Raw genomic sequence first — 27,483 nt, 5'->3', positions numbered from 1 at the left:
GGTTGCCATCTGCCTGCCAACATCCAAGGATAGTAATTCACATTAATGTCTACACACAAGCACAGCTGCTCTTTCTGAACTGTTGACAGTGAAACTCAGTGGAGCCGCAGTGGGGATTATGTCTGACAAACATAGATTTGTGAGTGTGACTGATGGTGTGTGTCTTCGAGCCTTCTCTGGTCTGCACACTGCTCATTCCCCCCGATATAGCACAGATAACGTGGCCATTAATGAGAGAATTGGTGGGTTTTGACCACAACTTTTCTCTCCATCTCTTCTGCTCTTTTCCCCAGAAGGAGAGAACCCATCCCTTTCCCATCATCCTGGGCTGCTAGCTCCTACCAGCATGGCAGACAGTCGACAACCAGAAGATGGCGCCCCTCAGTGGGACCCCTCAGGGGGGCAGGAGCCTGGCGGTACACATGGAGCGAATGGCTTCTCTTCGTCAGCTTACAGGAGCTGCCAGCCTGGCGGCGCCCACGTGGCCACGGCCCCCTACTCTGCCAGGGAGAATGGCTTCAATGGAGAGCTGACTGGAGCTCAGGCAATAACTGCAGGTAATATCTCATTTCTTTTACTTGTTTTTAGCATCTATTTTCATTATGACACAAATGTAATTTTCAGTAAAGTGTGAGTCTAGAAAGGTAGATATGGCTGTTATTGTTGCCTTAATGGTCTATTGGGTTACTATCCCTAACCACATGTTATATGTTGACAGATGTTTTTGTTCATTGTCATCAGCTTGAAAAAGGAATTGGATACTATTATTATTTGTACCGAAATATTATGCAAATTGAATATTGCATGAATGTTGGTCACAATATACAGGACTAAGCATTGCAATGCATCATGTGTTTTTGGGTTTTGGAATAAAAAAAACATAATTATGTTTTTATCCTGGCTTTCTAGTTGTTGTCATGATTATAAGTAATTGGACAAAAAGATGTAAAGAGGCCAGTTGGTACTGAATAGATCACGCTAATTTCAACCAGGAGGCTGCAGTGCCTGCAATATGTGTGGACAAAATCAATAGTGACTTACTTTAATTGCTGAGATGTATTTATGTCACATAGGTAGACATTTTAACAATAAAACTGTACGTTACTGTTATTGTTAGCATGGTGGTCAAGGCCCCTCATGTTAGATGGTTGTACAGCAAACATACACCATTAAAAGAGCTTGTGTGTGTGTGCGTGTGCGTGTGCGTGTGCGTGCGCGTGCGTGCGTGTGCACACAATTAACAGTGTAAAGTTTGCTGTTAAAGGGATAAAACCACATTGTGGAGTTGATTAATCACCCAGTGAAGAGGCAGAGCCATGAATGTTTAAAGACATAATTTATGTGTTTTGAAACCTGTTAAGAATCCAAACTTACACCAAGATGAAGTTTATGGTTCACGGGTTTTTTTTGTTGATATGCATGTAGGAACACATATAAACACAAGAGTGTGTGTGTGCATAGGTGAATGCATGTGTCTATGTGTGCTTGAGACTTAAGCATTTGTTGTTTTCTCGTCTTATCGTGCCTGGTTGGAACTTCAGATGAGACCTTTGTGTACAAGTGCTGGCAGCATTGTGTGGATGTACACTTCAAGCATGCAGTCATAAGATGTGGATGTGAATGCATTCCCAGCGAATTGGCGAGGCGATGCTGTGCTTGTGTTTGTTTCCTGTCTCGTGTGTGCACGCGTGCCTTTTCAGCACTTATGAGTCCTCACTAGAATCGCATACTGTTATTAACATTGCTATAATTAACACATAAAATCTGTCTCTCTGCGCCCCCTCCAACCCACCCACTCCCCATCCCCACCCTCACTCCACACCCCTGGAGACAAGACCAATGGGGTAACCATAGAAACAGCTCCCCTACAATTTACTTGGCCAGGCCTTTTGTTCTTTCCGGCTGTAGCTTGCCACAGACAAGCCCATGCAGCATGCAGTGACAGAAGCCTAATTAACCTCCCATCTCCCCATTATTGAGACTGAACTGATACTAGTTTTTAAGGCTGACAACAGTAGTGTGTGTAGCTGCCTGGTGCCCCTTCATAGCACATTTTTAATGTAGTTTATCACTGATCAAATTTTGTGATCAGGGAGCAGCTGTGAATATGTTTGCGAGCTGATTGTGTCTGCTTCCTTTTTCACTGACGTACTGTATCCTTCTGGTAAAAGCTTCATTATATAGCAATTGAGGCTGCAAACCTATCATAAAGGTGATAACATTTGCAATATATTGTATATGTACACTGAGTGAGCTGCAATAAAATGTGACACCATGCAGTATGCATTAAAATGTGAAGCAATACTCTCCTGCACTTTATTATTTCATCATTATAGCATACCTGATGAATAGATCAGACGCCAGAAGTATAAAAGGAACAAAATCAAGGATAAATGACTAAAAACAATAAACTGTTCAACTTCTGAAATGCTTCTGGAGGGAAGAGTGTGAAAGAGAGAGAGAGAGAGAGAGAGAGAGAGAGAAAGAAAGAAGCGATTGTATACTTAAACAGTGCAATGCAAAAATACTTCATAACTAAATTAAGTCTATTTCATAACTTACTGATAATTATGTGTGTTTATTGATGCGCTTTAAAGAGATATTCATACCCTTATAAAGTTTCATTAAGACCAGCTGTTGGCAGTGGAATACTTTTGAATAGTTCAATACCTGCACAATCTTTTTCAGACAAGATATGTCTATAAACACAAGTAATATGTTTATATGTTTATTATCAGTATATGTATATATACTAGCTTTTTTTCTTGAAACTGTTTGACCACAGCATACAGCTTTGGCTGTGGGCTTGTGAGTTTAGTATCTGTGGTTAGTGTTTTAGTAATAGTTCATGGAATAATACAAGGTACTACTTCTTACAACATTATCAACTTATTAAAAAAGGAGATTTTCTTTAAACACACAGAATTTTGTTGAGAGCGTTGAATGAATTACTTTTTTTTTAATAAAACATTTATTTTGACTTTGTTATACAAATTGTAGCTGCAGCAGCGACATTTATTTAGGAAGTCAATTATTCTCACGTTTTCAAATCATGTTTGTACTGACCCATCTGTTTAAAGAATGCCATATGGCACAGTTCCTATGGGCCACCACCTTGACGTAATGGGTGGGTAGCAGTCACTTTAGTGGTCAGTTCTTACCAGCTGTGGAAGTGTTGATCTCCACCACCGCCTTTGTATTCTAACATAATCCTGAAATCCCATTAAGATGCAGATTTCTACCAACATTTCAATTGTTCACGTGTTCAGTCAAAATCGCGAATCTTCTTTCAGTTTATGCAATATTTATTTTTTTCCTCTAAAAGCTTAAATGAGTCAATATTTCCAATTACTTCCAGGGGCTCTATCATATGGATGACACTCTTGTGGAAAACTTCATGTTCTGAGAGTCAGAATGGTCACGTGGCTTCTCATGCATCACTCCTGAAGAAACTTCAAGCAACCTTTTAGCTCATGAGTCAACATAATAAGCAGTTGCCACAGCTCTGTGTTGCTGCTCTGTCTCATTATTAACATATTTCAAAAAGCAGTAAATAGTCCAATTAAACCTTCAAAGTCAAAGCTTGGAAATTGTGTCAACCATAAATTCAGCTTTGCTCTATGAGGAGTGAAAGCCAATATGACCCAGCATTTGAAATTGAACCCTTCATTTATGCTCTCCTCCAGAGAACCTTACTTTTATGTGTCATTATTCTTTAGAAGAGGCGCAAATCATACATCATATAAAAATCATCCTGATTTAGGGGCCATATGCAGCCCAAGTTCATCTCAACTGGGCCAGACAAGAAACTCCCCATAAAGAAAGATAACTGTTAAGTTTATACTGTGTAAGTACATCCTGTTCGTTTTGTGCACTTTTCAGAAGATCTATTTTAAACAATCAGACATACAGTATCTTAGAAAAAGTGCAATATAAAATGATTTCTGTAGCTTTCAGCATGTTATTTTCAGTTTAGCTGTGATCCTAATGTGATTTTACTTGCAATAAGGGGAGGTTATTTCTAATGCTGCATTACTGATTTCTCAGCTATTACTGATAAAGTCATTTGCTGATCTCTATGTTGCATTATGACCTGGGTGCCTACTGCAACAGTGTGAACCCATGTGGACAAATTAGGGTTAACAGTCATTGAAACATGGCAGGTGATGTTGTCTTTACTATTTTAAGTAGGTAATGGAGTGGGACGGACTCAACCCTCTTGACACCGCTGCTTTAGAAGCTGTAAATAATGCTGACCTCCTTCAAACGACTGATGTCGGGGCTGTGATCAGAAGATCGGAAGGAGATTCATGGTAAAGCAGAAACCAGGATTGACTTTGTCGGGAAAAGTTAACATAATTTTGATACAATGGCTGGTGGGTTTGTTTCATGTATGAGCAAACATTTGTCTTAACAATGATGGAAAAAACAAAACAATTGGTGATGTTCTATTAATCATCAGAAACATTAAAGTAATACAAGCTCTTAGCTAGAGTACAGCCAAGGCTTCATTTGTATGAAGAGCTTCTTGTCACCATATATTAGCAGTGCTCCCAAGTAGTACTGGGTGGGGGCATAAGTGGGGCAGAAGGGCTGATGTTATCACTTATTGAGCCTTCTCTTCCTGTGAAAAGCTCTTCAAATCCAACAAGAACTATTGAAGCACAAAATTGCCCTCTTGACTTTCCTCAGAAACAAAGTTGAACCAGGCAGCCAGCGCTGCTCCAAGTGGTCAGGACAGGAGGAAGAGGGAGGGGGGAAAAGAAACAGACTGAGAATACACAGTTGTTGATCCTGAAGTTTTATACTGGCGATATTGTACTGAATTATGTCCATGTCATTTAGCTGACACAAGTGGCTGGGCACAGTGTCAGGAATCCTAGACAAGATTTCCTGTTGTTAAAGTTCCTCCACGTCATCAGGCTGAATCAGTATCTTTGGCAGCAGCATCGAGGAGATTCGGCCCAATTAAGCCCGAGTGTGTGAAGCACAAACACAAACAGAAAGGGACAAGTCCAAAGTTGGAGAATCCCCTTAGTCTTACTGAATAATACCCAAACCCCATGCTCGAACAGATTATGCTTATATTTGTACTTTGTGCACAATCTTTTAAATAAAACTAAATTTTATTCTATAATAAGGGGCATGCAAGTGATATACGGATTTTTTCCCCCTACAGAATAATCAAAACAGTAATGCAATGATTTATGATCAAACCACATTCCTCATGATACTTCTCAGCCCAGTAGTTGGAGGTTCAGGTGTGTCTTTTTAGTGTAAGCTTAGTAAGTAAGTAAGTGTGTGCTATCAATTGCTGTCATTAAGACTGTATAAAGTGTGTTGTGTCAAATAACTGGAGTTTTTATTTAAACTCAAATACAGTTGATATAACGTCTTCTCTATTGAATTTTGAATGCATATTTAGTGGATTTTTTTTTTAATGGAAGTCTCTACAATGGGACACTGTCCAACCCTCAATTTAATTTCAAGAACTAAATGTTTGACTAAATAATTCAAAATGCTTGTTCTGGATTAGCAACATCATGCTTTACCTTTTTTTTTGACAATATGATGTTATTTTTAAATAAATCACAAATGCTTTAGAAATGATTTCTTAAATCTATAATAGACACTGTATTGTCTTTTACTTAGACCTTTATCATGGATGTCCAAAAATGTTCCTGATACCTTTCCTTTATTTTGTGGTGGCTGTGAACACAAAGGCTGTGAGCCGCAACATGTCACTCTCATTTGAATTACATATGGGACCAAGTCAGTGGTCCGACAGTCTGTTGCTATGGCAACCTCTTGCGTTACACATTTTGGGAGCCTGCTGGTATCCTCCCGAACATCACTCCTGCTCTCTCTGTGCCCTCTCAGCTCCTGTATGTGTGTGTGTGCGCGCGCGCCTGTGTGTACGCGCATGTGTGTACGCCCATGTGTGTGTGGGGTAGTCTGTGGCTGTGCTTAGCGTTGACTCGGGGCTTCCAGTCGCAGTCTGTGCTCAGAGAGGGAGCGTTCTCAAATGCGGTCAGCTTGTCACACAGGTAATGCACACTTTCCTTCTGCCACCTTTGTTTGTTTGTCTGCTGTTACTTTTGAATATTCCCGTAGATCAAGAGGTGCAGCGCAGCCCGTCTGTAAATCAAAGCAGTTCTTTGTGCATGTGGTGTATTCTGCTTTCAAAGTCAATGACAGGCATGCTGCTGTGTCATTAGACATCTCTGTCAGAGAAATTCTGAGATAGCCACACAACGCTGGTTTTGATCACTCCCTACTGGTTTGGAGAATGTGACATGGGTGTATTTTTTTACAGTGCTGGGGATTTGTGAACGTGCATGTCTGTGGATTTGTCTCTAGGGCTAAAATTCAATAATTTCACAGTGAACTCGGTGCCCTTGATGAGGCGTCACAATTTCTCTTTCACGTGTGTATGAAAGACTCCACTGGTGTGCATTTGGCTCTTTCTTTTAATTTGCCACAGCCGATAGTCACAATAACAATCAAGTAATCTAATTGGGGTTATCTCTTTTGTAATTTTCTATCAATTGTATTCAATTAGCCCACAGGCAATTTTAGGAGGTTTTGAAATAAATATGAATTAACACACATGTATTATGCTAGATTATTAAACACGTATTATGTAAGCTATTAAACTATATTAGAAAAAAAGTATTTTTCTTAGAGTGATACCAACATCCACGACATGTACAAATCTGAATAAAGTCTGAACTGTACTTAACCTTGTGAAAACCTGGACATAAACACCTCCTCTTGAAAAGGGGAGTTAGGATCAGCTCTCAACGAGGCGGATGTTGTTTTGAGATGCGTTAAGTCACACAAACAAAGTGAAAAGCTAACCATCATATTGGCAGATATATGACCACAACAAGACCATTTCTTCACCATTATTTGAGACAGCCTCTCCTGGGCAATATTGGTTCTGTAAAAATGCCACAAAAATATGTGGTGCAGGGCTACTGACCCTCTGCAACTGTCCCAACATGCAGCTTTGGGTTGCTATAGGTTATTTTTTGCCTTTAATCAAAATCCACCATGGTGCAACGTGAATTCACTTACGTAAGATTAAAAGCATAGGCTAATTATAGTTTCTAAGCTTATGGCACAACATTTCTCCCGGGCTTATGTTCAGACTCAAAGCACTGATACCAACATCTGTCTTCACCTCCACATGCACTGCTGACATTGCAAAAAACTCCTTAATAAGCCTCACTAAAGACGCCTTTGTAAAGTCTTCAAATCCTCACAATTTTACTGTTGTAGACCTTCACACAACCCACCTCTAATAAAATAAATCTCAAACAAACAAGTAAATAGGTTGCAGGGACCACCCAATTGGTTGCTGTGCCTGTTCCAGATCTTTGCTGCTACCAAATTAGGAATTACCGAATATATTTTATAAAATTGTAAAATGTTTTACTGCAACATATGATCCATTGTTCTGTTGTGCTCTATTATGTATTGAATATAAATTTTGGAAAATGGCAAATAATTGCATCCAGTTTTTGAATAAATTCAAATCTTTCCAGAATTAGATTTGTAAGGCTCTAGTCAGATGTAAAAAAAAAAAAAAAAAAAAAAAGGTTTTGTCTCGGAGCATTGAAGAGGTGCTACACATTTATTGCACTTTACCACTGAACAGGGGAAATGGGTGCTTTGATTTGAGGTGAGTGGGTTGTGTTAAGTGTTCCCGGAAGGAGTGTGTGCCTGTGTGTTATTGTGGGGTGGGTGCATGGCTGCCAGATTGCTTGTGTTGTTGTGTGGGTGATGTTGGATTCGAGAAGGTCCTGAAACAGTAACAGTGAAACAGCCAACCAATTATACTCAATCCTACAAAACTACTGCCACTATGCAAATGGAGGATTTGAGCATTACTCCTGTGTGCCAGGCAATATTTAAATAGATGTAGACCTGTTGACAAGGAGATGTGAGTAATTGCACAGCTCAGGTTAGTTAGGTCAGTTGGCTCTTATCTGAGGCAAAATGGAGAGAAATGTCCTATTTATTTATCAAAAGACACATGCATTCTTGTGACTGATTTATATACCTTTCTCTTGTTTCAAATACTTATTTAGCGCCTACTGCCAACCAATGTCAGACAGTACTGACAGTATTTCTTGTTAAATGGCATTATATTGCTTCTTTCCTTGCAAAAGCTATAATTCAGTATTTATTTTAAGGATGAGGAATATTTTCAAGCTCACATTGCACTGTGCTGTATCTGCCAAACATGATATATGTTCTACATTAAATAGAAATCAAGTTTTAAAAATCAAACAAACAAAACAACAGGTACTGTATCTCTTGTCGTTATTCTCCAACCGGCTCACTGTGTGGTGTCTCAGACTAGATCCTACAAACACTTTACTAACGAACATTTAGCTAACACCTGTTTTGGATTTTATAACAGTTTAAATGTACTAAGTGCAAAGTTGTGAAGGTCAAGTGTTTCAGCACTAACAGTTTACCTCAGGCCTTTACCTCAGGATTTACAGTTCAGTTGAAGTACTCTATTCCAATATGCCACTCTACTGGCAAGGACATATATGTGCTGCATGTTAAACCCCCACTCAGCTTGTTTTTTAAATTTATTGTCAACATCAACTAATGTTGAAAATACCAAACAAAAGCCCACTTCACATCTCCTATTAAAAGTCAAAAGCTTGGTGCTTCAGCGCAGACCTGAAGGCGACAGAGTAAATAGTGTACATGCATTTTATTTGTTTGTATTGAAGTGCAATTGACACCACACCTTTAGTCTTGTACCCACATGTGAAACACTGTTGGGTTGTTGTCAGATGGTGGAGTGGATCGTGCTTTTGCCTCACAAGGAAGAGCTCTGGTTTGAGTCCCATGACTTTACATGCCTTTCTGTATTGGATCAGTGGTTGACTGGAGTGTTTTGTATTGAAAGTCCAAATCATACTGTCGTCATGAAATCCACTTGGTTGTGCTCAGTGAATCACATTGCTATTCACCTATTCTGACATGTACATAACGCTGGATGGCTATATCATTTGAATGTCACTTAATTTTTCTGCCCTTTCTTTTTGAAATGTTAGTGTGTGATTGGAAAAACAAACTCACATCGCATGTCATCAAGCCTGATTAAAAAAAAAATAGGCACAAACCTCATTTTTGGAAATTGCTCTTCATTAATATGGTTTTTAGCCTGCACATGTTCAGGGACGATGGGTTTCTATGGTGATGCAGCCTTCAACAGTATCCCTCCTGTTGCTGTGATTATAGAAACATTTTCATCCTCATTGACGGGATTCAAACATTACAAAATTTAATATTAGACTGTATTTTAGTTTTTCTCTGGATACATATACCTTGAAATATAACAGCATCATGAATGTGTCATTTCAACCCTTAGGCCAGTCTAGGATTTCAAGCAGTATTTGTCCTATTTACGTCAACTTTCATGACAGAACAGTATTGACCTTGCATTTCTGTCTCGGTGTGATTGTGGATTTTCAGAACAAGTGTCGGCCCGGATTGTGCAGGAGGTGACGGCAGAGGCTGTGGCAGTGCTGAAGGGCGAACAGGAGACTCAAAGGCTGCCATCAGGTGAGATACACACACACCAACACACTTGTGTAGTAGCCATTGACGATATGATATCGCTTGTTTGTTGGGCCCATGAGGCTGGAGTTCATCTGAGCTGGGCGACAGTACGTGTACACCATGGTAACAAGACTGAAGGGTTTCAAACACCTACAGAGATCTTAGTGTCAGCATCTCAACAAACCTACCCATGTTTGTGCAGTGGGAGGGAAGCTGAACACCCACTGACTGTTATTCAACTGCTGCACACCTCATCTCCAGAGGTCCAGAGGTCTTTGAATAACGCACAGTTTTCTTTTTCATTTTCCTTTGTGTGGACAGCACATCGACAGAGTAAAAGATCAGTTCAGGTAAACACAGATACAAAGACAGGGCAACAGTAATCGGAGTGCAACAGTGTAAACCTTGACTCAAAACAAGCAACTTCACGCTGCTGAAATCAATAATCAGCCATTGCACTGTTACAATGGGGTATTCAGTGGAGCAGCACAGCAACATAGCACATCTCTGCTAACCTAAAAATGTGTAAGTAGGTAGAATACAATGTGGACTTGTCCTCATTCATTTCCAACTAAATGAGTATGGGTTTCTGACAGCAGGGTTTTGTCAATGTCGGCCTCACCCATGCTCGACTCTAAATGAACTATTCCTAAACAGAAGAGGAATATGTGATTTAAGTGAACAAATTCTGTCTTCCCTTCGTAGTTGAAGACACCACCAATTTGCCTCCCTCCCCTCCGCCCTCACCTGCTGCAGAGCACTTTGGTCCTGCGGAACGAGGTAGGAAGAATGAAAGTGTGTCTGACAAGTGTGTTTCTCTAATGTCTGGAAGCATGGTGTCTTTCTTTTCATCGACTGTCGCCTCAGGATTGTTGTGTTCACCAACACATTGGGGTGCTGGTGTTTGTCATCAGAGGGAATTATCCCCCTACCTTCTACGACTTCAGGAAAACAAACCCCCGTATTGCTACCTGTTCAACAGCTGTAACTTATGAGCGCCATTAAAGCAGGAACATCTTCTCTATTTTTTCTGTCATTCATCTCCTGAACTCCCGCTTCCTCGTCTCCATCTCATACAACGGATGCCATTAGTGTCTTCATTGTTGCGACCTGAAAAAAAGACGCAGTCAAATGCATGACCATTGCAGTATGTTTTACCAAGTGCACTCTTTTTACCATAATCGTTTTTCATTACCCTTTCTAACGCCATGCCGTCCTGTCTTTTCCCGACACACTAATATGACAGCCAATGTAGGTTAGCCGGCAACTTCTGGTTGTTCATCTCTTCAGTTGCATTATATCTCTGGTGTTGCATATGTGACCGCCACGATGTGAGGACATTGTCCACGGTCTCCTTTTTCATGTGTTTGACCATGGCCAAGTTTTCTAAATGTTGCATGGAGCTGATTCCAAAATTAAATAACAGATTTTTGAACTGAAAGAGGTGCCCAGGGTATTGTGAGTATAGTGACTTTAACTTATTCATGGGAAGCTAGCAATAAAAGTTTTTCAGTTTGAAGTGGGTTTTAAGACCAAAACATAATTTATTTACTCAGTCGGAACCATGATGCATTTTTTTTTTTTACAATGTGTATAGCTATTTATATATCATTGTATATTGTACATGAAAGTAGTAATGTTCAGTACCGTATAACCAGCTGGGATCAGGTTGTATATTTTTTGTCTTTGGATTGTGTTTGTAGTTGGGAAACCAGTAGTGGCTGCACAGTAAAGGCTCTGTGACTGCAGGAAATATTATTTTCAAAGCGATACAAGGAGAGGTGACATCATTGTGGTAGTTTGTTGTGGTGAATCAACTGATTTTTGACTGATCAGGAGGTGTGTGTTGGTTTTACAGGCTTTGTCATGTAGTTGCTGTCTATTACATACATCTAAAAGTGACAGAGTTTTTAGTGTGTACTGCATTATAACTGTTAGTTGTTTTACAATTGAGCCCATGTGTTTGATTTAAATTTGCTTGGTTTAGATCAGTATTATTTGTAAATGACACCAATAACTTCCTGAATTGATGCTGAATCCTCATAATGTGGGTGTCGGACAACGAATGACCCCCAAATCTTTCAAACTCTCGACTTGCTTATCACCGTCTACATGTCAGTGTCCTCTGTGTTTGTCTGCCTCGAGCCCAATGGAGCTTCAGTGTCTTTCTACATTCCCCTTTCTTGTGTCTCTTTCCATTTGTGTCGCCAATTACAAAAGAGTCTTATGTTGTTTCCTTCCTCTTGAACTTTATCTCCAAACTTTTTCACTTCAAAAAATGTCTGTCTTCAAAAAGAACATGTCAACAAATTGCAAATATACAGTACTTCTTGATGCCCATACAGTGGAAACTATATCGGAAAGGATTACTATTCATAAAGTAAAAAGTTAAGATTTTGACTTGGAGGAAATCCAAAGTCATCGAGTTATTCTTTCAGTTGTTAACATATTGGATCATATAATAACTAGATTTCATGACCAAGTATTACATTTCAAAGTCATTGATAGATGGACATTTTTTGGTGCAGTCTCCATTTTATTCTTCCCACTATTTGTTTTCTTTTCTTTTTTCCCTTTTCACTTTCATTCTCTCAGTCTGTGTGTCCAGATATCCCTGCAGTTCTTCTCCTTGTGTCTGTCTCGTTTGTAGATGTAGGGGATGAGGAGGAGGCGGGCCCTCTCCGCCGTTTCCAAAATTCTCGGGAGAGGTGCAAGTTCCTCGCCCCCTCCATCTCAGTTTCCGTGCCTGAGGACGACCCCTACCACTCCGACGAGGAGTACTATGAGCACCCATTGTTCAGCCCAGAGTGGACGCACTCGGGCTCTCGCCCCACAGGGCAGGCCGTGGCCTTTAGACAGATTGAAGGTGAACCACGCATGGTTCCTCTTTGCCATCCGACCCCCTTCCATCACCTCTCTCTTTCTTTCCTCTCCTTCTGTGATTTGACCTCCCCCCTCCATCCCTCCTTCCTTTCGTCCTTCCGTCTCCTCGTCCGTCAGTCCGTCTTTTCGTCTCCTCGTATGTCTGTGTCCGTGCGTCCTTGTGGTGAATGTTCACTCCACAACTGACTGTGTTTATTTAACGATCACATTTGTTTGGTTTTATTTGTTTCTATTCATTTGCCACTCCTCATGCCAATAACCTCAACATGCAGCAGTGATTTGGTTAAAACATGGTCAGTGGACAGTTTCATTAGTAAGATCACATAAAATGCAAGGTTCAGTACGTGAGACATGGCTTACCTTTTGGAAATGTCTCAGAGATTCTAAAATCTCTCTCTTTTATTTTTGATAATAATTCCCTTTGTATTTTATATCTACCTCCATAGCAACACTTAAACATTAATTGTGGTAGCAAGGAAAAGTTGCTGAAGTTCCAAAGGAATCAGTGAAGAATATGCAATAAAAACAGCATCATAGTTTTGATGTTTCTCCATTACAAACATAGGCTAATCCACCCATGTTGAATAATTGTAATAGCAAATTTGTATTGATTGTAGTTTTACCTAAAAGTCACAATGAGAGTGTGTGGTTCTGGTGGCCAATGAGCTCATGTTATTTTATTTGCAAGTGATAGTATTTTGCACAATCCTTCAGCTCAAATGTGATATTTTACTTGTGTGGTTACTATTGGCTGTAGCGGGGGTGGGGTTGTCCCTCTGATAATAATAGCTGTTTCTTAAACTTGCACTGTGGCCCTGACCTGCATCTATCGACCCAACATTTAAGAAAAATCTCAAGGACGTGATGTGTTTCACACTCAAATGCACGGCACAAAGGCCTTTGTAATGGAAATAATGTTGGGGGTTTTTCCGCAGGTATATGTCTTATTCCAGAACTTACTACAAACACTTTCAACGTCTTCGTTATATTAACATAATTCCCTTAATAGATCTGAGAAAAAAATGCTGCAGTTGATCGATTTATATCTACATATCTCTGACTACAGCTTCTTAACATATTTCTTTCTCTTTTTGTTTTCCCTTAAGTAGATTTTAGAGTGTTGAAATCAAATTCTCCTTACTGACAGTATTGGCTTATTTCAAATATAAAATCCAGAAATGATTGAAATTTAGTTTGCAGGTACAAACATTGCGTGTATTAAAAAAAGAGAAAGTACCTTTGTATTGTGCAGTACAGCAGCTCTTCAGTTCCATTTTTCAACAAGCGCAGGACTTAAGGGGAACGCAGAACTAAAGTGCTCCGACTGCGGCATGTCAGTCAGCCATGAAGTGTTTCATGTTCCTGTTTTTTCAAACAGTCTGTCACCAGCCATGGTAGGAGAGTCAATGCTACAGACTTGTGGGGTGCAGATAAAAGGGTGATTTGAAAATGGTCATGTGTCTTGATGATAGTTTTCAGTGTGACCTTTGGTCTGACTTCTCAATCATGCATCAAGTAATAGACAAAAGCATTGATTGTTAGAAATCTTAAAAAAAGAAATGCTTATATATGCCTTCAGCTGCATACGTACACTATATTAGACTTGCTAACATGCTGAGTAGACCAAGCACCTCCAGCCAAAAAAACCCCAAACAAAAGTCACTCACAGAAAGACACTCCAATCTGTGATATATGTGTGGTGTACGTGTGTGAACAGACAGATCACATTTGCAGCTTTTACTAAAGCTGAAAGTTTTCCATCATAAGTTGTGTTATTCACATAACCCAAGTCTGTGTTGCCTGTAGTCTTAATGTGTCCCCCCTTTCACCCTGTTTTTGAGAAGAAGAGACCATGGAGGCTCTTACAGCTGAATACGAGGAGGAGGAGGTGGAAGAGGAGGAGGAGAGTGCAGAGGCAGCAGAATCCGAAGCAGCTCTTGATGAGCAGCAGTGGAGTGGGGAAGAGCCCGAGCTGGACAGCCCCCAAGCTGAGCCCTTAGAGCAGGCAGAGGCCGTAGACGAGGCTCAGGATGTTGACATGGAGCCTGTCGAGGCAGATAGTGCTACTGCAGAAAGCTCTATGGACAGAGAGGAGGAGGAGGAGGAAGCAGAGGGTGAGGAGAACCCTGAGACAGGTGTGTCCTGCCCTCTGCTCTCCCTGCCTGCATGTCATTGCATTGTCCACCGTTTAAGGACACAAGATGTGTCTTGACGGAAGTGTATATTTAAGCCTTATGATTGAAGTGGAATGGCAAATAATCCTCCCTGCGCTCTGCTGTGGCTGCAAGGCAACACAGGCTTGTTGGTGAAAAGAGCCACTTTGTTTTAGTCTAAACTGGTTCGTTATATCTTTGCTTGTATTTTTTTTTTTTCACTTGCTGTGATTTTCGGGGCCGGTTGTGTCACATTGGTATGGTGAAGTGATGCTAAATGCTAAAAATGCTTTTTTTTAAAACCAGCTTTAAGCTTACAGGTTCCTCGTTGTGTATCCATATGGCTTGGTACTGGTATGCCAGTGTTGCACACCTCTTGTAACCATGAATCATCCTAACAATGTGATCATGATTCAGAGTACAGAGTTAGCAGAAGTTTCTGTGTTGGCTGTCTCATGTTCAGTGTGGCTTAGTTGTTAATTGAATCATATACACTAAATATTTTTGCTTTCTCTGCCAGAATTCTACTTATTTGTGTTTGTAGTTTGGTTTATTTTTATTACCATATGCTGATGAGACTATATAGCATTTCTCTGTCCTACACCGGAAATATTTCCCAGTTTCAAGCTTTTATTCTCTGGATGACATTAGAAATCATCAACAACGTAGATTTACACCCAAATAAACAATTTAACTTGATCAATTTACATAGGACATACCAAGGATGAGAGAAATGCTGTCTTTTTTTTTTTTTTTAAAGGTGCATGAATATTCCCTTCCGTCTGTTATTGCTTGTTTTTTCATAAATCAGTATCACAGTTGGCTCATGCCGGTCTCCGTCACACACCATCCCATCTCTTCATTCATCTGTGATTCGGTGGATGCCATACTGCTGCCGTACTTCTTCAGTGATGGCTGTGTCATTGTGCTGTAAGTTTCTAAGGAAAGCTTTGCCTGGTTCTGCGATAGCTTTCCCCGTCCCTGGCTTAAAATTTCCCTCATCCGGAGCATGCTCAAGTATTTTTGTTTTGTTTTGTGGTGATCCAAACAGCCAACTTACAGATATCCTTTCAGCTTTGAAGATGGAATCAGACAAGCAAGACAGTGGCTCCATTAGCCCAGACAGCATTGGATCGGAGAAACGTCCAGAGGAGTTTTACGAGCCCCAGATGCAAGGATTCTTTGCTGGTGAACGAGTCGTACCAGAGAGCCCTACTATGGATATGCCGTCCTTTGTGCCTCCAGAGGTTCAAAGTCAAGCCAAAGAATCTGCCAGATCGCTCACACTTCAGCCTACATATGGAGAGCCGATCACAGTATCAGAGAAACAGCCGTCAGTGGAGGTGGTGGAGCTGAGCAGTATGGGTGCTCCGTCTGATTTCTCTTCAATGGGAGCGAAAATAGAAGGAGGAGACACGGCAAGAGACAGATCTGGAATGTCTGCCTACTTTGAAACGTCAGCCATGGATACTGATAACAGTTCCCAGTGTAAGGGTGAGGGTTATTATGAACTGAGTCGAGCTAGTGAGAAGAGTACATTTGATTCCAAATTGCAGGAAATCAGCTACAACCCTAACCCACTAGCTGAAACTCAAAGTAAACCTGACATGAAAACAAGTGCAACAGAAGACACTAGCACATTCACAGTTCCTGACAGGAGTAATGAATGCAGGCTATCACCAGGTAAACTCGCTTTAGAACAGCGGAGTTATTCACTTAACATCACCATTGGAGCTTTGGATCAGAGTGGCCAGGGAAAACCAAAAAACTTCTCGCCACTGGCCACAGATATAATGTCATACACAAGTGGAAGTCTGGATGAGTCAGCAGACTACCTTCCAGTTTCTACACCCTCTGTGGATAAGCCTCCAGCATTTCCTCCTTTGATCCTGGAGACTGCAGCTTCCATCACCTCAGATTCTTCATCGCCTCCAAGAACCACTGAACCACCCGCAAAACCCAACGTCGAACCAGAAACTCCAGAATCACCCCAGCCCCCTAAGAACACTGACAAAAATGGTGCAGTAATGGCACAAGACCTGCCTGAGATGCTCGACCTTGCTGGTACCCGTTCAAGATTGGCATCAGAAAACACTGACCCAGAAATCACTCGGAGAAAGTCATTTCAAGCTGATGTTCCACTCTTTGGTGATGATCCTTTGGCCAGTCTAATTTCAGGGGAACAGAGTCCTGGGCCAAGAAAGAGTGACAGTCAGCTTGAAGAGATGGGCTATTGTGTGTTCAGTGAATATTCTGGACCCATGCCATCTCCTGCCGATGTGTTCAGCCCCACAAATGCTTCTGCTAAATGTTTCACTCCATCAGTCCTGGAGGAGAAAGTGGCAGAGCAGGCAAGGAAGTTGGCAGTCAGAGATACATCTATGGAAGACATGAGCCAACCTTCAGAAGATAAGGATGTAAGTAAAGAGAATGAACAGAAACAAGACCATCGTAAAGATTCTGTCAATGAAAAAAGCCAGAATGTCGCTGATGAACAGCCAGTTACATCTGTAAGCGAGACACCCCTCACTCAGGCAAGTGAGTCCTTTGTGACACCAACTGTGACTGTGACTCTCGAAGGTGGGAGGTCAGAGAGTGAGACCGAGCGACAAGCTAGTGGAGAGGGTTCAGCGTCCGAGACCGAGATTGCTGACTACGAGAGGCAGATTCGCAAACTGGAAATGGAGGGTCGGCCTCTAAGTATGGAGGAGGAGCGAGAGCTGCAGGAACTTCGGGAGAAGGTGAAGCTGGTACACCAGGAAGCCTATGAGGAGGTAGACGCTGAGGATGTGTACCAGCTTACTGGCGTTGCCAAGGATCGAATTGCCCGGCCTGTCAAAACCTCACCGGCTTCTTCTGTGGACAGTAACATCGACGATGACAAGCTTCTCTCCCCTGTGCTTTCACCCTCCAAACTAAAACAGAGAGAAATGTACGGCTCCCCCAAAAGGTCACCTTCGCCAGTGTTAGGAGTAAAAAAAGAGGATTTGGAAAGGAAAATGAGAGAAGAGCAAGAGAAGGCAGCCTCTGACAAGAAAACAAGAGAAGAGGAAGAGAGGCAAATTAAGGAAGAGGAAGAAAAAAAAGAAAAGGAGTTGAAGGTAAAAGAAGAGCAGGAAAAGAGGGAGAAAGAGGAGGCAGAGAGGGTCTTAAGGGAAGAAATAGAAAGGAAGGAGAAGGAAGAGAAAGAGCAAGAGATGAAAGAAAAGGAGGAGAAGGAGCTGAAACTAAAGGAAGAAAAAGAAAAGAAGGAAAAGGAAGAGAGGGAACTCAAGGAAAAGGAAGAAAAAGAAAAGAAAGAGAGAGAGGAGATGGAGCTGAAAGAAAAGGAGGACAAGGAAAAGAAAGAGAGAGAGGAGATGGAGCTGAAAGAAAAGGAGGAAAAGGAAAAGAAAGAGAGAGAGGAGATGGAGGTGAAAGAAAAGGAGGAAAAGGAAAAGAAAGAGAGAGAGGAGAGGGAGCTGAAAGAAAAGGAAGAGAAAGAGAAAAAGGAGAAAGAAGAGAAGGAGCTGAAAGAAAAGGAAGAGAAAGAAAAGAAAGAGAGAGAGGAGCTGGAGCTGAAAGAAAAGGAAAAGAAAGAGAAAGAGGAGAGGGAAAAGAAAGAAAAAGAAGATAGGGAAAGGATAGAGAAGGAAGAGAGAGAGAGGAAAGAAAAAGACGAGAGGGAAAAGCTGGAAGAAGAGGAAAGAGAAAGAAAAGAAAGAGAGAAGGAAAGAATAGAGCTCGAGTTAAGAGAGAAAGAAAAGCAAGAAATGCAACTGAAAGAAAAAGAAGAACTTGAAAAAGTGGCTCAGATGGACAAAAAGGTTGATGGTGAGCCTGAACGAGATGAAGCAGCGGCCACAAAGACTGCCGAGATGGACACTGAAAAGCCAGGAGAGGACGATGATGTTGATGAGGATGAAGATGAAGACGCGCGAAAGAGAGCAGAGGCACCAGAAACTCGCGCTGCCATTGAATCAGTGGTGACAGTGGAGGATGATTTTATCACTGTGGTCCAGACTATCGATGTGGCTGAAGAACCGGGACACAGCGTTCGCTTCTCTGCGCCGCCTCAGGATGAAGCTCTTTGTGTTCCTGCGCAGAAAGAGGAAGATGATGAAGAGGAGGAGTCAGTGGAGTTGGCCCAGGAAGCAGACATGGAGGCTGCCAGTCTGGAGGAGGTGGCAGATGTTCCTGAAACTCCTGGCTCCCCTGCAAGGGAGCCTCAGACTGTAGAAACAGAAGGACCCACAGAAAGCTACGACAGAGATGAAACCACAATGGATGACTCCATTCTGGACAGTTCCTGGGTTGACACTCAAGGTGAGATCTCTTACTTTTTCCCTTCATGAAGTTGTTTTTTTTTTTTTTAAATGTCTTCACTTTTAAATACAATAACTTGTCTTTCCTATTTTGAAGATGATGATAAGAGTATGGCAACGGAGCAGATTGAGCCATTGCCTAAAGTTTTTACTCCAGTGAAAAAGTCAGCTGAGGCACAGCAACGAAAGAACGAGAAACAAGAAAAGCCGGTTAAACCCAAGACCAAGAGTGGGCGAACTAAAGGACGGATCTCCACACCAGAACGCAAACCTGTCCGCAAAGAACCAGTCTACCTCCCAAGAGAGGAGGTCAAGAAGAAAAAAGGTTACAATGATTGTCTTATATTTATTCATTCATTTGGTCAATACTGAGCAGATTTACAGTCCCCGTGATTTATAAGTGGTATTCTCTACATCACTATATATTGATAAATTATGTCAGTGTTTTATGGTCTATTTTCTTTCTACATTGCTGAGCTGATGCTCCGACACTCTTTAGCATGTTTCAACAAGTTTGGCTGCAAATTGTTTCTGCTTTTTTCCCGTGACTCTTGTTTCCTTTGATAATTTAGCCGTCATAAAAAAGGCTGAGCATACCAAGAAAATGGACACTCAGACTCAATCCCCATCCAAGAGGAACGTGATGAAACCAGCTGCTCGGCAGACCCGTCCCACACAGCATCACTCCTGCCCCCGGAGGAGAGCCACAGGTGACGCATTGACTCAGTCTGTCATGCAACTGGTGCTTCCTGCAGGGGGGGTCGCCAGAACGACAGTTTCCACAACATCTTCTCTTCACCTTCATCTGACCTTTGGGTTTCATTTTAATTTTGATTCATTGCTCAAATGATCTTTGTTTCTTTTTTGTTGTGTGAGTGTCTTTGTATTTGAGCACAATAAAAACTGTCATAAATCCTTCATTTCATAAATGGCTTTTCCTTTCTTTGTTTTGTTTTTTTTCACATTTTCTCTCTGTTTCCATCACCGAGATAAAACTCCCGAGCACTCATTTATTGACATCCTCACACAAACTGCAAGGTGAAAGACTACGTGCTGTCTCCTCCTGTGTTTTTCATGTGACAGGATTTATGGTTTTGTTAATTTTAATACTAAAAAATTATAAATCTGTGTGGCCTTTCTGACCTTGTCATATATTACACATCCCCACTGTTTTTTCCCCCCCTACCTTTGGTCGCCTAGCGACTAGTAATCTATGGTTTGGTCTATGGACGTGATACTATAAAGCCTGTAATGTTGCTCTGTACCAGATGCAGTTTGCACTTTGTTTTCCCTTGACGGCTTCAATTCTGTGTCACTGATGATGAAAGCTCAGTGCACTGCTGCATTGCCCCAATTAGATTATTTTCCAGGGTTGCCTTACATAAATACAAAATCTCTCGTTTGCTGTGATAACTTGCCAAATCTTTGCAGAGGAGAGCTCCCTGGGGGGCGGCAGCCCACTCTCCTACAGAACATTTGATTTGTCATATAGCTTAACATACCAGATTTAGGACCATCAGTTGGACCTCTAAAACTTCATATAATGAAAGCCACGGATCTTCCCAAGAGTGACATTTGATTACAACCCTCTAAAGTAGGACATTGCGAAGGACATTCTAGAGGCTCTCACTTCTTCTCTTTTAATGTCTGAAGGTCACCTCATTTTCTGGCAGAGGATTTTGACTTTTCTGTTAATCTTTCTCTGTCTGTGTCCCTCAGAGTCCCTGCCAGACGGTCGTCAGCCACTCAGTGTTGCCAGACAGTCTCGCGACAGAGCATCAGTGAGTACATTCACGCAACCACACAACGGCATGACCAAAAACAATCAAAAGCAGGAGTGGTATATATCCTGAATTGCCAATTAGAGGGATGGGATGAATACATAAATATCATTCAGGCCAAAATGACACTGAAGATTGATGCTCCAGCTTCATCCCTCTCCTCCTTTCTCTTTTTCTTGTGGTTATTTGTGTAGGGACGAGAGTGCAGCTTCTGTCAATATACTCTAGCGTTTATAAGCCGAGATAGTTTGCAATGCACCTGTTTTGAGTTGGGCCTTAAGGTGCCAAAGACTTGGCAACAAATCAACTTCACATGTCGAGGTCTGTTTCATTTTTACTTCAAGCTATCTATATAGACCTACTAATACATACACATTTCCCTTACTTATTTAGGATAAACACAATAAACACCTAATTACCTCAAATTTAAAAATACCTAAATTACTCAATTTAAAGCAGATCTTATATATAATATATAATGCCATGTGACACACCATGAGTCATTCAACTATTCAGAATAACACATTACATTACTGTTTAAGCTGTTCCTCTCTCCCACTGTCTATCCCATTGTTAATCCCTGCATGGAAATCACTGCACTGCATTTCTGAAATAATTTCACTCTTGGTTTCAGTTTGTATGTTTTGAAGGATGGAAATATTAATGTTGGTTTTATTTATCTTTTTTGTAAAATGCTTCCTATTGTTTGCATCCCTAATGGGTTTTTTGCACAAGTAGTCAAGACAGATCCATTTAGAGTGTTTTACTGTGTGGGCGTTGAATCACCCAGTGACATTTCTCCAGCGGCTGTGGTCGTGACTCCATTTTACTCCTCCACTGTGGTAATGACAATTATTGTGTCTAAAATAACACTGTTTCTGCATTTCTTGAATGTCATGTCATTACGGGATACTCAAAGTGTCCTCTTATATGTCTGCAATTATGTTCTGCCATGTAACTCATTACCGTTGCATGTGCACAATGCATAATATTCATAATCATTTTGAATTTCCTGCAGACTGAATGTGCATTTCTCGCTTTTATGGATGATGCTATTTCATGTACTTTTGTCTGCTCCCCAATGAGATAGCTTGAGATGCTTTTGGCCCATAATCCATGTTGCTGTAATTTTCACTATTGTTTTAGTCATCTTGTGATTTTTATTTTAACTGCTATTCTCTCACATATTTGTCCTCATCATTGTAGTACATCAGTTGGTATTTACAAAGATCCCCACATCCAGAGCAGCTATTTCATTAAATGAGGCTTGTCCATCAAGAGAGAAGCATCAAGGCATAGCAGAATTGCCGAGATATTTATCTATATTGTCTAAATAATTGGATGGCAGAACTATTTTGATAGTAATTAAACCATGTATGTTTTTTTGGTTTTTAATTGAGTTTTCTCACAGTTTGCACCAATATGTGTTCTTTTTGTGTTTATTCAAAATGACAACAGAAGCCAGCATCCACGTCACAGGCCTGAGGATCTGTTGCTCTTTTGTATGTCTCCCAACAGGATGGTGGGTCCAGGAGCCCAGTCAAGAGGTCCTCGGTGCCGCGGCACGCCTCCATGTTCAGTCGCCGTGTGTACCATGACCACGATGAGAGCTCCACCTCCATCACCAGCTCCGGTTCCACGGCTCCTCGTAGACCCACGTGTAAGCTACAACGCCTCGAATGACGTAACTTGTGCAATGAGTGTTTCTAATATCGCACGGTCAAATTGAATCAGGTCAACTGGACTTGGTCTTAATGTGTCTTGGAAAATATTTCATCCCTTTTCCAAGTGGCTTCATCAGTTCATGCTGTTGCCTCAACTAGCCTGGTTAGTCTGTGTTGTTGATATTAAACAACTCCATCGTATGCTTATGATATGGCTAAAATATTAGAAACACCTGCTAATAGGATGTAGTGCAGTTCAGCATGACTGCAAACAACAGAAATGATCAGGGATGCTATACTGGCTCATACATGTGCATAGTCAAGTGCCCTATGAGTTTGAAGGCAATTTATTTTCAATTATAACCAAAAATAAAAAATTTTCATCAGGTAATGAAAATGGATGTTGGATGGTATTTTGCTTTCCTTCCACAATACAGTGTCATGCGTTTGAGGTTTTTGGCCAATGGTTGATTCAGAGGAGTTGTGGGCTAACAGTGGTGGACTGGCTCACACCTTCGTAGTAAGAATGTGGCCAGTTAGAATCTCGAGTGGGCTTACCTTTCTTGGTATTTGTATGTTCCCCCTGTGCATGCATTTGAGGTTGTTTGGTGACTCTAAATTGCCCTTAAGAGTGAATGTGAGTGTTTGTTGTTGGCTGCATCTCTGTGTTTGACCTGTGATGGACTCACAACATGCGCAGAGTGTATCCTGCCTTCGTCCCTATTGAGCTGGGATTCGCTCCAGTTCACTGTATAATTTAACAATTTCTCTAAAATCTCCTTTGTGCTTCTTCCTCCCAGCTGCTTTATCTTATACCTTTTCTCTTTTCCCTTCAGCATTTCGCGCTGAGATGAGGGCAGAGCACAGGACAGGGCGAACCCCGAGTATGACAGGTAATAAGGACTTTTAACAACAGTGCCAATTTGGTATAGATCAGATAGATTAGTGTATGGATTAGTAGTGTGTCTCCTGGAAAATTGGTGTTCTAAGGGATGTTTGTAGCTTTTATAGGAAATTTTGAAGAATGAATCTGGTATGCTGCAGCTGAACCATTATTACCAAATGTTGTTATCGTAGCTGATGGTCCAGCTTCAGTCCATGTATATTTCCCATCAGCTACCGAATCAGTGCGATCCCGGTCAGCTCGCAGTGGCCACTCCACCCCACGCACCCCCGGCTCCACAGCGATCACCCCGGGTACCCCTCCCAGCTACTCCTCATCTTCAAGGACCCCCGGGACCCCACGTTCTCTCAGTCTGATCTCCCAGGAGCGGAAGGTGGCCGTGGTCCGCACCCCACCGAAGTCACCTGCGACCACACCGAAGCAGCTCCGCATCATCAACCAGCCACTGCCCGACTTCAAAAAAATCAAGTCCAAGATCGGCTCCACGGAGAATATCAAATATCAGCCTAAAGGAGGACAGGTGACAGTCTTCTCCATACCTTCACTCAAAACTTTAAGCTGCTGTCTTCTATCTGCTTGCTTATGCTTCTCACTGTGTGTCTCTAGTTTTAGTGCTTTTAATTTGTTCCTTTTTTCCCCAGGTGTCTCCGTTATGCCAAACTCAGAGATAGTCATAGAAATGTTTTTGTTAGTGCAGGTATTGTAAAAAAAAAATAAACAAAAAGCTATCACAATCCCTCTAAGTTTGAGAATATTTAGATCTGAATCGAACAACATTTTTTTAATACCTCCAACAGGTGTTTTCCAGATTCTGTCTTTGGGTTACAAAGATAAAGTGACTATCGGTGTCCACAATTTTAAACTAAACTATACCGTCTGAATTTTAATGTAAAGTGTGTTTGTATCTAACATCTGTCTGTTTCTTCTGCCTTGATATGCTTATATCTCTGAGTTCCTTTTCCAAACTATCTCCACAGTAGCCCTTGATTTAGTATTTTAGCGACCTCTGCTTGTCATTACCCCTCTAATCTTTCATCTCACCCAACAGCTCCACCATTAATCTCTATGCATTAACCATGCATAAAAATATGATTTGTTCAAATATTACAAAAGCTTTAGTGATATATCGAACTTTATTTGAACAACAGTGTAGTCCATTCACTAGTGCTTCTTCATTTTATTGATCTATGACAATGGTGTGTGTCTACACATAGTGCTTAATAACATGAAGTGATAGAAAAAGTTTTAAGTGAAATTATATTATTTAATTCACTATTATTTTGATCATGGTGAAGTAAATTACTGATAGACATTGAACATTGAAAACAACCTGACCAAGAAGTGAACCTTATGAATTCTACCTCATGGCTCAGTGTAATCAGCATGCAGCTTTTATATGGTGTGTGTGTGTGTGTGTGTGTGTGTGTGTGTGTGTGTGTGTGTGTGTGTGTGTGTGTGTGTGTGTGTGTGTGTGTGTGCGTGCGTGCGTGCGTGCGTGCGTGCGTGCGTGCGTGCGTGCGTGCGCGCGCGCGCGCGCGCGCGTGCGTGCAGTGTATGCTACTATACATGATGCAAAGTGTTCCTTGGGGCAGTTTTAACTGAGGTTTGTGGATTGGGTCAATTTTCATTTGCAAAGACAGTGGTTTGATCCCGGGCTCTCTCCGTCTATGGGTGATGGTGTCCTTGGACATGAGTATGAACTCCAAGGTTTCCTCTGATGGAGGGCAAGTACAATGCCTGGCCATTGTAGCACTAAATGAATGGATAAAAAAAGTTACTGAATAGATGTGATTGGTGATGCCACACTGTAATGCCGCCAAGGTGAAAAATCATCATCGCCTGATCACCATTTCGATGATTATCAGTGTTCACATGAAGCCTACAAATATATTCATGTTTTTTCTTTATTTTTACTGTGTCAAGATTTAGCTATGCACAAAAAGTAAGGAAATGTGTATTTTGTTAATAATTATTTGGTCGTAACAATGGCAATATTTTGTTTATCATTGTATATTTCTCATATTGGTGAGAGACATGCATTTGTGGGATGAGCAGCAGCCCTGAGATTGTGGGTTGTGCCCATGAAATAAGAAATATTGCTTCAAACAAATTTCCTTTCTTTTTGTGCATAGTTACTAATCTTCTGTAGATCCGTTCTAAAGACTTTGGAAATAAATACTGAGAAACAGATTCTAAAACTATATTTAATTTTACATTTCACACATTACCTTGTTTTTTGATCCGCTCATAAATTCCATGAACTCACATATTTTCTTTATTTAAATCACTGTGTAAATTACATTTTGCAGCCAGAGTTAAAATAATCAGAAAAAAAGTTGACTTTGACAGATCATTGAGTGTAAGATCTCTCTGTAGTTTTCTTTGAGTTTTTCCTTTCCGACTTTGTGAACTGAGAACAACATAGCCGCCAACATAAATCTGCATTTCAAATCCGGTTTTCTGTTGCCGCACAGAGTCCGCATTAGGGGAGTTCCTGGGAGTGGAAGGCCTAGTGTTTGACAAATATCTTGTTTCAGCGCGAGTCTGAAATGCACAGGCAGCATTACAAAAGGAAGCCAAGTGATGCAAACAGCAGTGTGTCTGTAGCCATCAGCTCTTACAAGCCTCCGCTGATGACCTGATTAGGAATCTAAGGATTTGGCTGGCATCTTTTTGACCTGCAGGGTCTTAGAGTTGCTCTGTGCAGTCAACTGCAAAATGGAGAGGGATCATGTTCCAAACACGGGCCTGTCATCTGTGGGAGAAACAAGCTGACTGGAGTTTTTTTTAGTTTGTTGGAATATGTATTTGAAGTTGCGACGTGTCCATTTTCTTTTTTCTTTTTTTTAAAAATCTCTGCTGGCTAGTTTCAGTCAAGATCATGCAGACCCTTCATGGAAATGACAAACCACAGTGCAACCACAGTATAACATCACAACTATGTGCATCTTGTGTTTGTAATATACCAAAGATGCAATCTGATCTTCTCCTCTTCTCCCTATTTTCCTCGAAAAAGAAAAGCTCTCTGCTGAATGTTATTGACTTGCAGCCAAAATATAATATATACAATAAAATGCTTTCCACCTGAATTTCAGTGATTTACAAATTTAGTGTAGCGACGCAAGAAGTAAAAGTAAAATTTTAGTCCGCTTCAGATGAGGTTGGATGCCTGTTTCGGTTGCTTTTTTCCAAATGTTATGTTTAAGTTACCTTTCGATGGTTTTCATGGTTTACTTAAATGATTAACCTGTAATGGTAGCATCAACATACAAAGAAAAGGTATTACATACTACATGTGTCAGTGTTTCTTTAGTTTTTTAGTGTTCCATGTATCTGTTTAATCCTTTCAACAGCGTCACTGGGACTTTATGTGTCTGCTTCTGTTTGTGTGTGAATTTGCCCTACCTCTGTGGCACTTCTCTCAGACACAAACTGGTGGTGGCAGCTCTCGTCTGAACTCTGGGGCGACTGTCTGTCTGAGTAGGCCGGTTGCCCTTGTTCCTCAACTTCTGTTTGCTGCCGGCCATGGTGTTAGAACTTGATCCGCCTCTTAAAGCAACCGCTTTATGCTATCGCATGTAGACCAATAACCCATACCAATGTAGCCACAGGCCTGTCTGTGGCGATGACCGGGTCAGAGCATCTCCAAATCTGCAGTGGGCAGTGTCTGTACCCGGTGACAGGGTCATGTTCAGTTCAGGTTCATTGAAGCATGAGGGGATTCTGCCCAGTGTGGAGTGATTCAGCAGATGAGCTACTGCAACTCAATCTGCATCAAGTCTCATTCTGAGAGACAGAAGTCAGAATACATGGTGAGGGTTTGTTTGTTGCATATTGGATGTCAAACGAGGTCAAGTGGTATCAGGCAGGTTTTCATAATTCTTCATAAATCTATTCTGGCTGAATCAATTATATATTTTTGTATCCTCATTAATTAAGAATGCAATATGTTTGACACATTTTGACAAATCCATGCACATTTATTGCAGATGATTTTCCTTACTGTCACAGTCATAAATTACTTCACCACACAACAGAAAGTAGAGCTGTTGGGCCCCACAGTCATACTGCACATGTTTTTTTTATCCCATGAATCCCCTGAGCATACTAGGCATATTACAATCTTCCCACAATGATTATACCTAAAATACAAGTGGTAGTATTCACACAGCTGCAGCAAACTCACCTCCCGACCTCTCCTAG

General features: G+C 41.1%; 1 protein-coding gene across 1 annotated transcript in view; it reads left to right on the top strand.

Annotated features, from left to right (window-relative positions):
- Positions 1–346: 346 nt before the first annotated feature.
- map2 (microtubule-associated protein 2) overlaps positions 347–27,483 on the top strand; it is a gene marked incomplete at both ends in the record, with an annotated part of 36,849 nt that continues 9,712 nt past the window's right edge. Inside the window, 13 exons of the mRNA XM_080498739.1 lie at positions 347–557; positions 9,505–9,594; positions 10,297–10,371; positions 12,242–12,457; positions 14,319–14,609; positions 15,702–17,824; positions 18,140–18,932; positions 19,029–19,256; positions 19,504–19,641; positions 20,651–20,712; positions 22,231–22,372; positions 23,213–23,269; positions 23,493–23,800. Coding sequence (XP_080354865.1) covers positions 347–557; positions 9,505–9,594; positions 10,297–10,371; positions 12,242–12,457; positions 14,319–14,609; positions 15,702–17,824; positions 18,140–18,932; positions 19,029–19,256; positions 19,504–19,641; positions 20,651–20,712; positions 22,231–22,372; positions 23,213–23,269; positions 23,493–23,800 — 4,734 coding nt within the window. The remainder of the gene's footprint in view (positions 558–9,504; positions 9,595–10,296; positions 10,372–12,241; positions 12,458–14,318; positions 14,610–15,701; positions 17,825–18,139; positions 18,933–19,028; positions 19,257–19,503; positions 19,642–20,650; positions 20,713–22,230; positions 22,373–23,212; positions 23,270–23,492; positions 23,801–27,483) is intronic.

The sequence above is a fragment of the Blennius ocellaris genome (assembly GCF_963422515.1).
Source record: "Blennius ocellaris genome assembly, chromosome: 6".
Taxonomy (NCBI): Eukaryota; Metazoa; Chordata; class Actinopteri; order Blenniiformes; family Blenniidae; genus Blennius; species Blennius ocellaris.
The sequence above is the reverse complement of the archived record's forward strand: the minus strand, read 5'-3'. Positions and strand labels throughout refer to the sequence as shown.